The sequence below is a fragment of the Hemibagrus wyckioides genome, linkage group LG07, assembly GCF_019097595.1.
Source record: "Hemibagrus wyckioides isolate EC202008001 linkage group LG07, SWU_Hwy_1.0, whole genome shotgun sequence".
In the NCBI taxonomy this organism is placed as follows: Eukaryota; Metazoa; Chordata; class Actinopteri; order Siluriformes; family Bagridae; genus Hemibagrus; species Hemibagrus wyckioides.
Genome location: NC_080716.1, coordinates 2,435,780 through 2,451,790, shown reverse-complemented (window position 1 = coordinate 2,451,790; position 16,011 = coordinate 2,435,780). Strand labels below are relative to the sequence as shown.

General features: G+C 40.4%; 2 protein-coding genes across 5 annotated transcripts in view; both read right to left on the bottom strand.

Annotated features, from left to right (window-relative positions):
- Positions 1 to 5: 5 nt before the first annotated feature.
- On the bottom strand, positions 6 to 3,873 carry znf622 (zinc finger protein 622). Of its 2 annotated transcripts, none has more exons than XM_058394775.1 (7): positions 3,744 to 3,873; positions 2,687 to 3,289; positions 2,338 to 2,592; positions 2,066 to 2,228; positions 1,697 to 1,812; positions 1,472 to 1,615; positions 6 to 944 (listed from the first exon to the last, which is right to left on the bottom strand). In XM_058394775.1, the coding sequence occupies exons 2-7, from the start codon at positions 3,282 to 3,284 to the stop codon at positions 811 to 813; spliced, it is 1,410 nt and encodes a 469-aa protein (XP_058250758.1). In that variant the 5' UTR covers positions 3,285 to 3,289; positions 3,744 to 3,873; the 3' UTR covers positions 6 to 810. The 2 variants fall into 2 exon arrangements, with proteins under 2 accessions (XP_058250758.1, XP_058250759.1); XM_058394776.1 differs by having other exon boundaries at positions 2,338 to 2,589.
- A 3,425-nt stretch (positions 3,874 to 7,298) lies between these two features.
- Positions 7,299 to 16,011, bottom strand: part of zgc:110158 (uncharacterized protein LOC553590 homolog) — a 44,495-nt gene continuing 35,782 nt past the window's right edge. For 2 of the 3 annotated variants that reach the window (XM_058395147.1, XM_058395146.1), the window contains 11 exons: positions 15,021 to 15,087; positions 14,861 to 14,928; positions 14,661 to 14,725; positions 14,477 to 14,522; positions 13,327 to 13,362; positions 12,917 to 12,971; positions 12,326 to 12,396; positions 11,895 to 11,973; positions 11,735 to 11,763; positions 11,059 to 11,160; positions 7,299 to 10,018 (listed from right to left, as the gene is read on the bottom strand). In XM_058395147.1, coding sequence (XP_058251130.1) covers positions 9,989 to 10,018; positions 11,059 to 11,160; positions 11,735 to 11,763; positions 11,895 to 11,973; positions 12,326 to 12,396; positions 12,917 to 12,971; positions 13,327 to 13,362; positions 14,477 to 14,522; positions 14,661 to 14,725; positions 14,861 to 14,928; positions 15,021 to 15,087 — 648 coding nt within the window. In that variant the 3' untranslated portion in view covers positions 7,299 to 9,988. The remainder of the gene's footprint in view (positions 10,019 to 11,058; positions 11,161 to 11,734; positions 11,764 to 11,894; positions 11,974 to 12,325; positions 12,397 to 12,916; positions 12,972 to 13,326; positions 13,363 to 14,476; positions 14,523 to 14,660; positions 14,726 to 14,860; positions 14,929 to 15,020; positions 15,088 to 16,011) is intronic. The other variant, XR_009204999.1, reaches the window with a different exon arrangement.

Here is a 16,011-nt window from a genome sequence, read left to right as displayed (position 1 = left end):
GAAAATCAATTAAAAAAAGTTCTTTATTATAAGCAGAAATAACAAAAAACATAAAATAAACCAGTAAATGTTGATTGAAATTTGCTCTTTAAACAATTTAAATTCTATCACTGAATATTTAAAACTTACTGTGTATTCAATAATCATTATTATTAACTATTGAGTTTTTTGTATTGCGCAAATTGTTGACGCCACGAACTAATTTTCTTTATATCAAGGCCATTTTTTTTAATGCTCTTCGTTTTAATGTCCTTTCTAAGTGCCAATAATTTAAAAATAAATAAATAAATAAAAATAAATTCCACTAGTTACGAATAAAATTTGAATTTGAAACATTCAGCCACGGTACAGATAATCCAGATATATATACTCGGGGTGCCAATACTTTTGAGAGTTGCTTGTATAATATTCTCACAAATGTTTTTGAAGCTCATGGACAGGGAAAAAAATAGTTTATTTTTTTTATAACCTGGTTGTACTGAGATGATTTACAATTCTCTCCACGGTCGGTAATATTAATGAGTTGTATAGTACAATAATGAGCTAGCTGATAAATGATCAGATTCTCACATGTTCTAGGATTCAGCTAGCCCTAAATGGTGAGTTAAACAAAAATAATAATTTTTTTTTTTTTTTTTTTTAGCACTTAAGGGCATCCTGTCCATCAGGGTGTATCCACATCATCAATGACCTCCAATGGTAATCATTTATTAAGAAAGGTCCTTAAACAGAACCACACTCCGGGTCAGCGAGAGCATGGTGTCTCCTCTTAGGGTCCTGAAATTCATAACAGAATCATTTCAGCCAGGTTTAGAACATGACCTGGGCCCTGAAGTGAGCCTGCTTGGTGACGTTGTTGCTCATTCCCGTCCTCAACATCCACTTCGATTTCATCCTCTGGACGTACTGCATGTCCTTCTGCTGATGGACCAATGAGCCTTTACCTGAAAAACACACGTACAACACTTACTATAGACCTGCAAGCCACATCAGCACATGATGACAACAACAACAACAACAAGTACAGAACAGTAAACCTCAGAGAATACAGTTAATCAAGTGAAGACTGGAGTCTGTACGAATGGTCAAAAGAAATCTTTCCATATTATGCAAATTGAAGTGGGTGGAGCTTAAGAAATGAGCACAGAACGTTATAAAGAACGTCTCGATCTTTATGGGACAAAAACCGAAAAGCCGCACTAGAGCGGCGGTCGATCGGCTCCGCCCGTCTGCTTGTGTAGGAGGTTTACTGAGGAAGCTTTACGTCTTGAAGTCTACAACTGAGAGACAAACAGGAAAAAGAGGTGCTTGGACCCCAATTGATTTGAATTTACTGAGCAATTGAGGGTTAAGGGCTTTGCTCAGGGATCCAGCAGTGGCAGCTTGATAGACCTTCTGATCAGTAGTCCAGCACCTTAACCACTAAGCTACCACATCCTAATAATAATAATAATAATAATAAGCTCCTAACCAGAATCTCCAGCCCAGCCCAGAGCACGGTACTGCCTCAGCACTCGTCCCACAGCACGCTGGTTATTTACAGGTACCAGGTCCCTCTGAGTCCCAAAACGCTGCTTGTAGTAACGCATCAGCGAGCGGTGACCAATCTTCGCCCCTGCAGTGCCACAAAATACAAGCATCAGACACCATTAAGATAAACAGTACTTCGTTTCTCACAGAGCAACGTCATACATACCGGACGGCAGCGTGAGCTCAAGAGTATCGTCGTCAAACTCCACCGTCTTCTCATCGGGAAGCTCGCCGTCCTTCATCTCTGCATCAAAGCCATCCCGAGCGTCTGGGTAGCTACTCCTAATTATCAACACGCACACAAACACTCTTATTAAAGATAATTAAAAAACAATCACATTACATTTACAAAGATCTGACACTGGAAACTCATTCCATCGAACATCAAATAAACGTTTTTTTATTATGTTTATTAGACTTAAGGTTACTATAGAAACCAGAATCGTTGTACAAGCTGCCAACCAATCAGAATTGAGCAGCAAGTTAGTGCTAAGTAAGTAAATTCGGATTTTTGCCTCGAGTGAACCGAACGTACCTGAAGTCGTAGAAATCGGCGAACTCGAGTGCCACGTCTCCGTCGGTGTAGAGTTTGCAGTGGCTCTTGTCGGTCATGTGCGCCTGCACCGCTTCGGTCGAGTAAAACGACTTGCCTTTCTCGTTACACCATAAACACACTTTCCCGAACCCCACCTTCTCACCTGTAAGGGAGTGAAGTTATGCCTAAAGCTGAGTGTTACAAAGCACCGACACCGGAGACTCCTTCCACCTGTGGTGCTGTTACAGAACGTTAATCGACACCTGACTCACCCAGGTACGCGAGCAGTCCTCTCAGATCGACCAGGTACTCGATGTCGGGGATGAAGAAGCTGTGCTCTTTGGTCATGTGGGCCACATTTTTGCTCAGAGAGTGTGAATGGTGCGAACAGAACAGACAGTCAGTTACAGGGATGGAGCCTGGAGCCGGAGCAGGCGTGGCTGCGCTGTCCTCCTCCATCTGCTCCTCTTCGTCAGCTTCCATCTCATCATCATCATCATCCTCATCATCAACGTCTTCCCATTCTTCTGGAAAAGTCATTAATGAGTATTTCTCAAACATAAATATTCACCATCTGAATGAAAATAATAATAATAATAATTAAAAACAACAATCTCCCACCCTCATCCACTGCATCGTCCTCTACTTCATCATCATCGTCGTCGTCGACGTCTCTTTCCGGAGTCGCGATCTTCTTGGCTTGCCGCTCGAACCACTCCAGCCTCGGCGCTTTATCCGGTCTCTTCCGACTCTGCCTGTCTGTGGGCGTGACTTCTGAGTGGGTGTGCCTCTGTTTATGCCTCAGCCCCTCCCTCACGGCTTTCTGAATCGCCTCATTCTGAGCATCCTTGTCCAGCTCGGTTCCTTTCTCCAGGTTCTTCTCGTTCATGCGCTGCACCGCTTCCTGCGCCACGGCGGCGGCTTTCCTCTCGGCTTGCTGGTGCTTGTGCGACTGCAGGTGGTTGTTGTAGGCGTTGTCGCTGGAGAACTTCTTGTTGCAGCTGCTGCAGGTGGTGAGGCTGTGAGCATCCGCCAGCTGCTGTTCGGCGGCCGCTCGCTGGGCCAGGACGCGCTCCTGGAAGTTCTCGGCGGTGACCGGGGGCATGTTGGCGACCTTGCGCTTCAGGTTGTAGCGGTGCCAGTCGGTCTTGTAGTGCGCACGCTGCACGTCGGCGTCGGAGAACTGCACGCGGCAGCTGATACAAGTGTACGAAGACATCACGGCTGCCCAGAGGACACAAAAGCAACAGTTTTTATTTGAGTTCCACTAAAACGAGGGACGTTTTGAGGAACACAGTTACGTTTATACGTCTTTTTCCCTGAGCACTTTCAGAAGCATTTTATTTTTTCAGCGATAAGATCCGAATCATTGTCCCTGTTCACACCTGTACCAGGTCTAATCCAGATCTCTGGTAGGTCTGATGACACAACAGCCCGGTTTCATTTATTTAAACCAGTTTAGAGTACACTACACATCACAATATCGTTTTCTGTTCATGTAGAACATCGAAATAGGATCCAGCTGATTTATTTACCACAACAGCACACTGTTAGTAGTTAGACAACAAATACTACATAAACAAACACGGCTGTCCGACGAGTTCGCAGCTGAACACGAGCCAAATGGTGCACGTGAACATAAAAACTTTAGATAATTAAGATTATAATATCGTCTCACCTGGGTCTTTAAACGCGATCTTTCCTCTCGAGTTAAAACCCACGTTCCGACAAGGCAAGAGAAAAGCAAGCTCTAGCCTTTGAGCCGGAAATGAAACGGCTCGGAATAAGGCGCCATTTGAGGTTATGCCGCCATCTTGTGGCTAACAGCGGCGCGAGGACGGTTGTGAGCTAGTCCGTCATGCTAAAGATTTACGATGTAATATAACATCATAAAAATAATATAAAGTATATATACACATACACACATTTTTCACATTGTATTAAATGATTTACTTTTTAATTGATTATTTAAATATCTATTTAATTAAATATCTATTTAAATAGATAAATATTTATCAAGGGGACGAATTCCTAAAGCGGTTTCTTCTGGAAACTTCTCTAGCATTCGGTTTTTAAGTTGAAAATACTCCTTTTAAAGCAACAAAAATAAGCTAGAACTGTGAATTAGGTCTTATTTATGTATTAACTATGTTTAAGGATTTAAAAAAAAAAAAAAAACTATACATGGAAATTCAGACCAAAGGTTAATTTCATATCCACTATATTGCCAAAAGTTTTGGGACACCCCTCCAAATCATTGAATTGTTTTTCAGGGGTTGGGCTCGGCCCCTTTAGTTCCAGTTAAAGGAACTGTTAATGCTTCAGCTTCATACCGAGACATTTTTGGACAATTTCACGTTTTGTGGGAACAGTTTGGGGATGACCCCTTCCTGTTCCAACATGACTGGACACCAGTGCACAAAGCAAGGTCCATAAAGACATGGATGAGGGAGTTTGGTGTGGAGGAACTTCACGGAGTCCTGACCTCAGCCTGATAGGACACCTTTGGGATGAATTAGAGCGGAGACTGCGAGCCCCAAAACATTTGGCAATATAGTGTATAGTGTGATTTATCTACCTGTGTGTGTTTTTGGACAGTGGGATGAAACCCAGTGGAGAACCCAGAAGAAACCATGCAGGACATGCACACCGACTACGCTAAGGATCGAACCAGAGCCTGTGGTGAGCCACCATACAAATCATTACAGTGTTTAGTCAAGTTTCATTCAAGTTTACAGAAAATAATTTTCTGCTGTGTGTTTAAGACTGGCAAATCCATCATGGTGGATATCTTAAGGTTACAAAGCTAACCATGGTTCTAGTTCACGTTTTTTAAGACTCACCTGGATTCCTTCTTGCAATTCAATTATTTTGTATAGCACTTTTAACAATGGACATAGTCTCAAAGCAGCTTTACAGAAGAATAGAAACATAGAAGACATATATATATATATATATATATATATATATATATATATAATATACATATATACATAGGCTGGGGCAATGGTGGAAAGGAGATGATATGAGGAAGAAACCTTGAGAGGAACCAGACTCAGAAGGGAACCTCATCCTCATGTGGGTGACACTGGACAGTAAATAATGTCCTTCCTACAACAGCAACCAAGGGCTCTTGACGAACTATTAGGTCATTGTAGTTTTTGAGTTCATTACAGACACTTATTCCTTGCTGTGATGCAATGGCAGTTTAGAGACGCCGTGATAGTCTCCAAGTGGTTCTGTCCACAGCAGTCCCCCTGGGTCACAGGCTGTCCATGCAGATCTATCCACAGCAGCAGTGAGCACCGCCAAGCCACGAGACTCCAACCAGGGATATGGACCAGGCGGGTCTGGAAAAAAGAAGTGGTCTCACATATTTAAATAAAAATAAAAAACACAACAGCATTTCCAGTAAGTAAACTCTCATGTCAACACGGTCATCTTTCTATATTCCTTTCACACTGTAAATTTTGCCAGACCATCTCTGTTCTTCTGTGGTGAGTAAATTAGATTCTATAAATGAGTCCCAAATCACATGTACACTATTCTACGGCATTGTGTAGTATAAAGCGTGGTTAGTGTGTTCACAATGAAAATACCAACAAGAAGACAAAGTAATGCACTCCAAGAACCAGAATAATACACTTTAACTTTAACTGAGGAGGGAGGGGGTAGTACCAGAAGATGGGCGTGTCTAGCTGCTGATGCTGAAATGGCCAACACCACTCTGGTGGACTAATGTCTTAGAGAAGGATTTCAATTAGCCAACATTGTGCGATTTATTTATTTATTTTTTTAAATTTACCTGGTTTTGCTAAAGTGTCACGTTACCTACGACTGGGAAACATCAACTATTCCATTTGAGACCATAAGGACCCTTCTAACATTCACAGAGTAGAGGGTGGAGTACATAGTGCATAGTCTAAGTGCATAGTGTTTTGTGTTTTTTTTGTTCTGTTTTACAAAGCTAATCGTTTATACTACGATCATAATTCAAACGAACCTCAGAGACATAATGAGGTCAATATCCACTTCAAATCAACTCTATTCAAAAAAAATTATACATAGAACAAATATTTGCGGACTAAAATTCAAACGTATGAAAATAATTCACGTTATATATGTGTATATAAATAACACTTTTTGCACTATTGCAAAAATAAAATAAAAAAAGTGTGTAATAACTGATTCACGTTTATTTAAAAAATTCTAAAAAGAATGTAGAATTCTACAATTTCTTTTTAATTCCAAATGCAAATATGGAAGAAAAAATAAATAAATAAATAAATAAATAAATAAATAAAAAATCTACATTTTGTGAGTGGAATAACCGATTCGCGTTTCTTTAAAAAAAAAAATCCAATTGCAAAAATGTAGATTTTTTTATTTTTATTTTTTTTTTACGTGTGAGGAAAGAATGATTCTTTTAAAAATCTTTAAAAAAATTTTAATTCCAATTGCAAAAATGTAAAAAAGAAAAACAAACAAAAAAAAAACATTTACATGTGTGTGGAATAACTGATTCACATGTTCCTTTTAAAAATCTTTAAAAAAATATTTAACTTCAATTGCAAAAATGTAAAAAAAAAATTAAAAACAAAATTAAAAAAAAAAAAAAAAAAAAAAAGAAACCTACATGTGTGTGAGATTCCCATGTTTCTTTTAAGCACAATAAGCATCAGATACAATGACATGATTTGGAAGGGTTGCTTGGTTGAGAATGCTTGCGTTAGAATGATTTAAGTTCAGAACACCAAGAAAAAGGCAAGAATGCAACTTGTTTAATGAACAAAAAAGTAGGCAAAAAAAAGAAAAGAAAAAAAAAAAGCAAGGAGGAGGCCTTGGTAAAAGGGATTACGTTATTTTTTTATTAGTCTTAAATTTGTATCTACAACGAAGGGACACGAGCAAAAATAAGTGACGACTCCATGGAAAAAAAAGAAAAGAATTACATTTATTATTGATGCATTTTTTTTTCCATTTTTTTTTTTAGGTAAACGATTTTTTTTTTCCTTTTTCAGTCTAAAGAAATTTTTACAATAGAAAGAAACATTAACTACACGAGACACAGAAAATAGTCCCTAGAAGACAAGGAGCCAGTCTAGTCTAACGTGAAATTCGAAAGCAAAATCGAAGGAGGAAAAAAAAAAAAAAAAAAAAGAAAGAAAGAAAAAAGGGGGGGGGGAAACAACCAGCGCTGCTTCACTCAATACTGCTTGTTCCGTTTCTTTAAAAAAAAAAAAAAAAAAAAAGAAACCCGAGGACCGACAAAGCTCCCTTTCCGTTTCTCCTTAATGTTACATTAATATACAGCGTCACGACAGTAGTACGGATATGGCCGATGGGACAGACGTTGCACGGCAAACAGGGCGAAGACACCAGCTCCATCCCAAACTGCTCCCTACTCCCTTAGGAAAGTGCACTAGGGTAGAAAATGTACCTCACACTCCGAGTAGTGTTCAATTTGGGATTTTGACCCTAGAAAAAAAAAAAAAATCTCAGACTTTTTGTTTAAAACACTTTTTTTTTTTTTTTCCTTTTTTTTATTATTTTTATTTTAAATAGTTAAAAATCCTTCATCACAAAGCCTGGTTGTATCTCTGGTCCCTTGAAGGTTTTGATTTGAGCCGTTTTGTTTTTTTCCTGGAAAAGTGCACAAGCGTGGCCGCCCTGCTCGTCTGTCTGTCTTGTCTGTGGGACAAAAAAAATAAAAAAATAAAGGGAATCCTGAGCACTCAGGTCAAGGCTGAAACAGGAGTGTGTTGGACTGCTACAGATTTCCCCTCTCATCATTCACCTAATCAAGTGGATTAATCAGTGCAATAGGACGACTTTCTTTCCTTTCTCACTGAAGTTTTTTTTTTTTTTTCCTCTCCTTTCCCTCCAGTGGGAACAGAGCTTCAGCTGTTTCCTTTTGACCTTTTTTTTTTTTTTCCTCTCCTTCTTTTCTCCAGTGCTGTGTTCAGGACTGGAATATCAAAAAACATGTCAATGATATCAAAATGCATTTTACAGTATTTACAAGAATGACCGAGGGAAGGGGAAAACGAAACAAGTGACGTCACGTACAAGGCGGATGACGGGAGGCAGGTTAGCACTCGGAAACCCTTGAGGAACAAAGCAAATAATTAAAATAAAAACTCAAAACAAACAAACATCGAGGAATCCTGCTCCGTAACTCTGCTACTACGGGAGTTCTGCGTGTTTCGGAGGACTCCGCGGAGACGCCGTCTCTAGATGCTGATGATCACGTGATGCGAAGCTCCGTCAGGATTAACGGGAACTAGGTAGTCTTGATTCGTTTCCAAGAAAAAAATTTAAAAAGCAGCGTTCGCTCATGATTCAATGCGGACGTCAGCCGAGAAGAACGTCACGCCATCTTCCCGTCAGAAAACTAAAAAATAAATGAGAAAGCACACGTGGGCGCGTCTCAAACGGACGTCCGTTTTCCCCCCTTCACCTTCCCGAGGAACATGCAGAGGCGGGACAGGGGTCGATTCAGCAGGAGGTATCTTTAGACTGGCATTATTTACATGTTTACAATGTCCTGAAGCAAGCTGCATGGTGCAAGACATACACACATGGAGGAGGGAGGGAGGAGGAGGAGGGGGAGAATAAATAAAAAAACGTGAACAAAGCCAAAAAGTACCACACAATTTAAAAAGAATTGAAAAAATAAAAATAAAAAGGGGTTTTTGACTATAGAGAATTCTTCTTTGTGGATTAGTGAAAGTTAGCCACAGAGCGACGCGGGCTTTGGAAAACTGTACTGTGTGGACAGAGAGGTGGAATAACACAGCGACAGCAGAGAGAGAGAGAGAGAGAGAGAGAGAGAGAGAAAAGTCATGGAGTGAAAGTTTACTATTAGAAACGCTCTACGCCCGGTGGTGGAGCTTTCGGTCAAATCGCTACATTATGAAAAAGGGGAATTTCAAAAGAAAGTCATCACGCGAAAGTCATCACGCAAAAGCCATCAGAATTTTTTTTTGTTGTTGTTGGTTAAAAAAATGAAAACAAAAACGCTCGACATTTCCCCCAAAAACATTCAAATAAAAACACATCGACTAATTCACAGAAAAAAAAAAAATTAATAATAATAATAATAAATCATAAGAGTTTCCACTGGGTATCGTGAATATGTGCTTACTCTGACGATTTCATGGTTATTGAGATACAATGTGCCCTTCTGAGACAGAAAAAAAAAATACCCTTATCAATTATCATTACAATATTAATACAAAAAAAAAAGAACAATAATTATTAATAATACAATACATACACAGAGATAATGGAAACGTTCATAGCCCGTCACATCTTCATGAGTGTTTAAAAATGTACACGTTTAAAATGGAGGGGGAATCCAAAGAAAAATAAAAATAATAATAATAATAATAATAATAATAATAATAAAATAAAGGGATCACACGTCCCAGAGCGAAATCTAGCGCAGTAATAAGGAATGAGAAAGAAGAAGAAGAGATGGAGTGGGTTAAAAAGAGCCGAGTCAAGGGACACACAGTCCTGTCCTGCCCATCAGTCTGTCCTTTCATGTGTGTATGTGTGTGTGTGTATTCTCAAAGCCCCTTCTTTCAGTGTCCTGAGCCAGAGAGGAAGGCAGAGCAGAGACAGTCAAAGCAGGCTCTTCCTGTGGCTCGGGGGCTGCTTCCGGTCAGCCGTTTTGGCGTGAGTGTCCCTGCGCTTCGCCCCGGCATCCCTGCCCGTGAGGCCGGCGCAGACCGGCCCGAAAGTTCCGTGAGGTGCGGGTGGTGCGGTGTTCCGAAAGGAATGCAGGGGTACAAAACAAATAGAAAAAGAAATAAAATAATAATAACAATAATAATAATTAAGAATTTAAAAAAAAAAAAAGATGGGGGGAAGGAGGAAAAAAAAAAAAAAAAAAAAAAAAAAAAAAAAAAAAAAAAATCACACGCTCATCGTCATGTTGGGTGAATACTGGAACGAGAAGAATCGAAGATGATATGTTAGAAGATGATACAAGATGCTCAGGGTATTAACTTCAATAAAAGTTGTGTCCCAAATCGCTACACATGCACTATATTATGCCACTGCACTTAGTCAAGTGTGTAATTTTGAACACTTTGCTTATGTAGCAGAAAAGGGGCGGGGCTAACAAAACTTTTTTTTTTTTTAAGATGGCCCATGAGACTCAGATAGACAAGATGTCTTGCAAAATGTCTTTAATTGACCCGCGCTGTGCCATTTAGTTTTTTATCACTGCAGCAGTGTCGCATTACAAGTCTGAGGTAACTCTACATAAACTCCATGAGATAAGACCCTTCTAACATTTGTACACTAGACGCTAGAGAACATAGTGTGTAGTGTACACCTATCAGCCATAACATTATGACCACTGAGAGGCGGTGAAGTGAATAAGACTGATGATCTCCTCATCATGGCACCTGTTAGTGGGTGGGATATATTAGGCAGCAAGTCAACATTTTGTCCTCAAAGTTGATGTTAGAAGCAGGAAAAATGGACAAGCGTAAGGATTTGAGCGAGTTTTGACGAAGGACCAAATTGTGATGGCTAGACCACTGGATCAGAGCATCTCCAAAACTGCAGCTCTTGTGGGCCGGTCTGCAGTGGTCAGTATTTATCAAAAGTGGTCCAAGGAAGGAACAGTGGTGAACCGGCGACAGGGTCATGGCTAAGGCTGCACGTGGGGAGAGAAGGCTGACCCGTGTGATCCGATCCAACAGACGAGCTACTGTTGCTCAGATTACTGAAGAAGTTAATGCTGGTTCTGATAGAAAGGTGTCAGAATACACAGTGCATGATGGGTCAGGGCTGTTTTGGGCAGCAAAAGGGGGACCAACACAATATTAAGGCAGGTGGTCATAATGTTATGGCTGATTAGTGTAAGTGCACAGTGTGTAGTACGTAAACTGGGACGCAGTTAAAATAATATAAAAGAATAAATGTGTCTCAGGAACTGCTTGTCCAGCCATTTTTAAAAGGAGGAGGCTACTTACACTTTCACTTTGGAACGGATTGAGGAAGTTGCCGCCCATCTCGCCGTCGTCTCGCGGTGTGCCCGGCGGGTTGTTCATACCTGCCATGTTGCTGGGCGAGTTCTACGAGGCATAAAAAAGGTAAGACGATGTTTTAAAAATGGTCCGTTCTTCAGCAAGCATGTCATACTGGTCAGGGTTACGGTGCATCACTCAGGTGCAGTTTATACTGGACTTACTAATATACTCATATTTAATACTTTAGAAAAGAATTTCTTTCGTTCTTTCGTCTTTCTTTTGTCCATCTTTCCTCCTACAGAATGCACTCTTGTTAGGAAAATAAAATAATACTTATCAGTTCTTCCTTCACTGATCTCTCCCTTTTGTCTTTCCTCTAAGCAATGGCTTACTTAAAGTTTTTTTTTTTCCTTTCATCCTATTTCTTCCTTTCCTTCTTCTTTAGCTCCCAGAAGTTGCAAACTCAAATATATATATATATATATATATATATATATATATATATATATATATATTTATATTTATGTTTTTTCAACTATTTCTTTCATCTTTCATCATCCTTTCCTTTTAGCAATTTAAAGTTTTTATGATTTCTTCCTTCTTTACTGGCACATTGCTGCTGAAGTACTCGTGTCTTTTATTCATGTTAAAAAAAGAAAAAAGAAAAATAGTTACTCACCTTTGGCAACCCATCCATGTCACCAGACCCTAGAAATAAAACCAAAACACGAGTTAAAAAAAAAAAAAAAAAAAAAAAAGACAGCACAACCAACAGGGGGCGCTTTAATACAACGACCCAGTGTGGGATGAGCCGGATGACGGCACGCTCGCTCACTCACCTAATGATCCGTTCATATGATGAGGCTCCATGGAGCCCATCCCTCCCATCGGACCGTCAGGACCCGGGCCCATAGGGAACTGCGAACACACAAACGTAATAAACGTTTTAAGCCCCCGCCACCTGCTAGAGGGATACCGCCGGAAACATGTCCACTCTTTGGAAACGTGTGTGACGCGGGAGGAGTGGACAGCTTCATTAAGAGTGTGAGGGAAATTCAATTCAATTAAAGGGAATAATCGAGCTCAGCTGATCAAAGCCTCTGAGCTAAAAGCGTGTTAATTAATTTGAAGTAACTTGTTAAGGGAACGTATAAGGAGAGGCGAGGATGTGTATGGGTGCGAGGTGAAAATCCTAATCGCCGTATAACTCGAGGCTCCATTACGAAAATGTCCCGGAGCGTTCTTTGTTTATTTTAGCAAGAGCACTCACGTTGGGTCTGTTGCCTCCAGGGCCGATAGGGTTCATCATTGTGTATATGTTTTCGCTCGAGTTTGTTGAATCTGTGGAAGACAAAAGGTCAGTTTAAGAAAGCGGGGAAAAAAAAAAAAAAAAGACACAAAAACAAACAAACACACACATAAAACATGTACAAACTCATCTCACAGGTCAATCCCACCCAATATAGCTTGGCTTATATAATAACAACTGATCAATACAAAGCTCTGCAGAAGCTCGGCTTGATGCCATGCTGTGCTTCTTTAAACATTCACAAGCCGGTGAAGATGGCCATAATGTCCGGTCTCAGGCAGTGGGTTAGGATTACATCACTCTGAATGGGGGATGGGAGGAAATGTTGTACCGTGTGTGTGTGTGTGTGTTTTCCCCTTCTCTGTGCTCAGCCACAAAGGCAATGCAGCAACCTTGCACTGACATTGACTGCTGAGACCGAGACCGAGGGTGAGTGGGAAGCTCCCAGTATGATTCGGTGCAACTGGGAGATGATCAGGTTTATCAAGAGTAGCTTCATGTGTGTGAATGTATGTAGAACTGTTGATTTTTTTTTTTTTTATATATACGCACCTCCTGGACTTGGCATGATGGGAGTTCCTGGAGGACCACCTCCCCCTGGAGGACCCTGAGGAAGATAAGCACACGCACGGTTTCATTTTTAGGAACGGCGTACAACGCTATTCTCAGCTCCAGAAAGGCCGGAGGAGAAATTTTAAACAAAGTTGCAGTAGACACAGGGGAGATATTATGGCAGTATGATTAATGCCCACATATTCTGCTTGTCCAAATACGACGCCCGGAGCAAAACAGAAGAATATAGTAATTGCTCAAGAAAAAAAAAATCAATATGTTTAGAGAGTTAAATATGTGCTTAGACATACTTTTTGTTTCCAGAGGAAAGCATTAACTTGTGTTCGAGTGGAAAAGGGACAGAGTTGGCACTACATGCCCACATACTGGTGTGTGTGTCCATTACTTACCACATAGTTGCCCGGAGATGAGGAGGAGTACGCTATCTGTGAGTGGAGACAGACAGTAAAAAGCACAGATTTAGCTGAATCGACTAAAACTAGAACCAGTCTTGATGAATCTCTTTAAGCTGTTCATTATTACAGTGTGAATCACTTAAGTGAGTGACTCATGTAGTGAATTGCTTTACTTCACTTTATGACATGAAGCACTTCGGTTCACGTGACGTGATTCACTTTGGTTTCACTTCATGATGTGAATCACTCAGGCTCCCTTGATGAAGTGAATCATTTTGTTTCTATTCAAAAAATAAGGTCACTTGATGATATGACCACCTTAGTTCACCTGATTAAATGAATCAACTCCGGATTTGACTACATGTACTATTTAAATTCGCTTGATGAGATGAATCTTCTTGTTCAGCTTCTTGTTCACTTGATCAAGTGAATCACTTTGTTGCTCTTGATCAAGTGAATCACTTTGTTGCTCTTGATCAAGTGAATCACTTTGTTGCTCTTGATCAAGTGAATCACTTTAAACTTAGACCTGATAGAGTGAATCACTTTGTTGCACTTGAAGTGAATCACTTTAAACTTAGACCTGATAGTGAATCACTTTGTTGCACTTGAAGTGAATCTATTAAAACTTAGACCTGATGAAGTGAATCACTTTGTTGCACTTGGAAGTGAATCACTTTTAAACTTAGACCTGATAAAGTGAATCACTTTGCTGCACTTTAATAAAGTGAATCACTTTGCTGCACTTTAATAAAGTGAATCACTGGTACGAATGATGAAAATCAATTTGGTTCACTTGAAGTGAATCACTTTTTTTTTTTTGATAGACTTCATGAATCACTTTGAACTCTTTTATTAGATATCATGAAGTGGACCGCTTTAGTTGACTTGATGAGGTGAATCACTTTAAAGTCTGTTTTACTATACGAGATGAAGAATCACTTTGAACTTTGGTTTACTACACTTGATGAAGTGAATCATTTTGGTTCATTTGAAGTGAATCACTTTACAGTCGGGTTTTACTAGACTTGATTATGTTCGTCACTTCGGTTCGGTAGACAAAGTGAATCATCTCTGATGATTTATTAAAAAAAAAAAAAGAAAAAGAAATACAAAATGCATTGTGCAGGATGGTCAGACTTACCGAGTTAGTATTGGGATTCGGCCAAGGACCCCGTCCTCCTGGACCCCTGAGAGAACAAATAAACAGATGAGTGGGAGGAGGAAAGGCTAAGTCGACCGACACCATAAACTAGCTTGTCTGACATGTGTTTTGCCCAAAGCAAAGACGCTGATGACGATGATAGAGGTTTGCGGTTGCTACTCACATGTTCATTCCAGGCATGCCTGGCCCACCCAGAGAGTTCGGAGGTGGCCTCATTCCACCGTAGTTCTACACAGAGGTGAAAGTTTATCCGTGATTAAGATACGTAAACTGGCAGCAATCAATCAGTTACTAGCTTTCATACTGTACACCATTTTGGAGTGCCCAAGGAACTAATGAGAGAGCAGGTTACTTAGTACACACCTGTGGACCCATGCTACCCATCCCTCTAGGCGGATTCATTCTCATGGGGCCGCCCATGCTGGGGTGTCCTGGAAGAAAAGAACATGTTTAAGTATCCTTAAAATCTCACTTAAAATCCTTAAAAACACTGGCCATGTGTGCATCTTGTCTAGACTAATACCTTGTGGTCTGGTAGGGTCCAGATTGTTTGGCAAGAGTGGCTGTGACCCAGGAACCCCGACAGGAGGCTGTGTGCAGGAAGGGGGAGGGGGTGGAAATAAGGAACAATGAAAACCAAGTGAAATCCACATGAAATCTGCTTCGACTTGTTCGCTTAAACTCACAAGAAAACTGAGATCACCTGTGGTAATACTTACAATTTGAATTTTCCTCACAGGTAGTGATGGATAATGAAAAGCCTGCTGAACTAACACCACTTAGCATTTAACAAGTGTGACAATATTGTGTAGCGGTAAATAAGTAAAATATTTTAGTTAGGCCTCAAATTTCGCCTTCGTACTCAAGCTACGATCCGTGTAGTCTCAGCCTACGGGCCACAGAGGGACTCGTGTTTGTCGTACGTTTTTCTGGCCACAAGCTTCAGAACACCAAAGGCCTGCAAGAGTTTTGCTTCAGGCAGACAAGCTAACCTGGAGAAAACGGCTTTCTCTGGCAGTCTGCCACGTCAGTTAGATTGCCTTTTCTGTGAAAGTAGGTCTTTCTTGGCAACATTTATTGACAAACTCTATCAGCGGTGTTTGAGGTCTGGCTTGCAATACAAGGTTTTAAAAAAACTGTCTGTTTGTTAAATGTTTTGTGCGTTTTATGACATCTGTTGCATCAACTGGCGAGGTACACTATATTGCCATTAGTTTTGGTATCGTCTGCCTTTACATGCACATGAATGTAATATGGGGTTTCCCGCACTTTGCAGCTATAACAGCTTCGACTCTTCTGGGAAGGCTTTCCACAAGGTTTAGGAGTGTGTTTATGGGAATTTTTGACCATTCCTCTAGAAGCACATTTAAGAGGTCAGCCACTGATGTTGGACGAGAAGGTCTGGCTCGCAGTCTCCGCTCTAATTCATCCCAAAGGTGTTCTATGGGGTTGAGGAAAGTTCCTCCACACCAAACTCGCTCATCCATGTCTTTATGGAGCTTTCTTTGTGCACT

Bases quoted from the DNA above. Each gene is read 5' to 3' on its own strand.
- znf622 (XM_058394775.1), bottom strand. From the start codon at position 3,284: ATGTCTTCGTACACTTGTATCAGCTGCCGCGTGCAGTTCTCCGACGCC. The intron at 2,593-2,686 runs GTGGGAGATTGT...TGACTTTTCCAG, and splicing joins GGACGATGCAGTGGATGAGG to AAGAATGGGAAGACGTTGAT. The intron at 1,616-1,696 runs GTATGTATGACG...GTGGCACTGCAG, and splicing joins TGAGCTCACGCTGCCGTCCG to GGGCGAAGATTGGTCACCGC.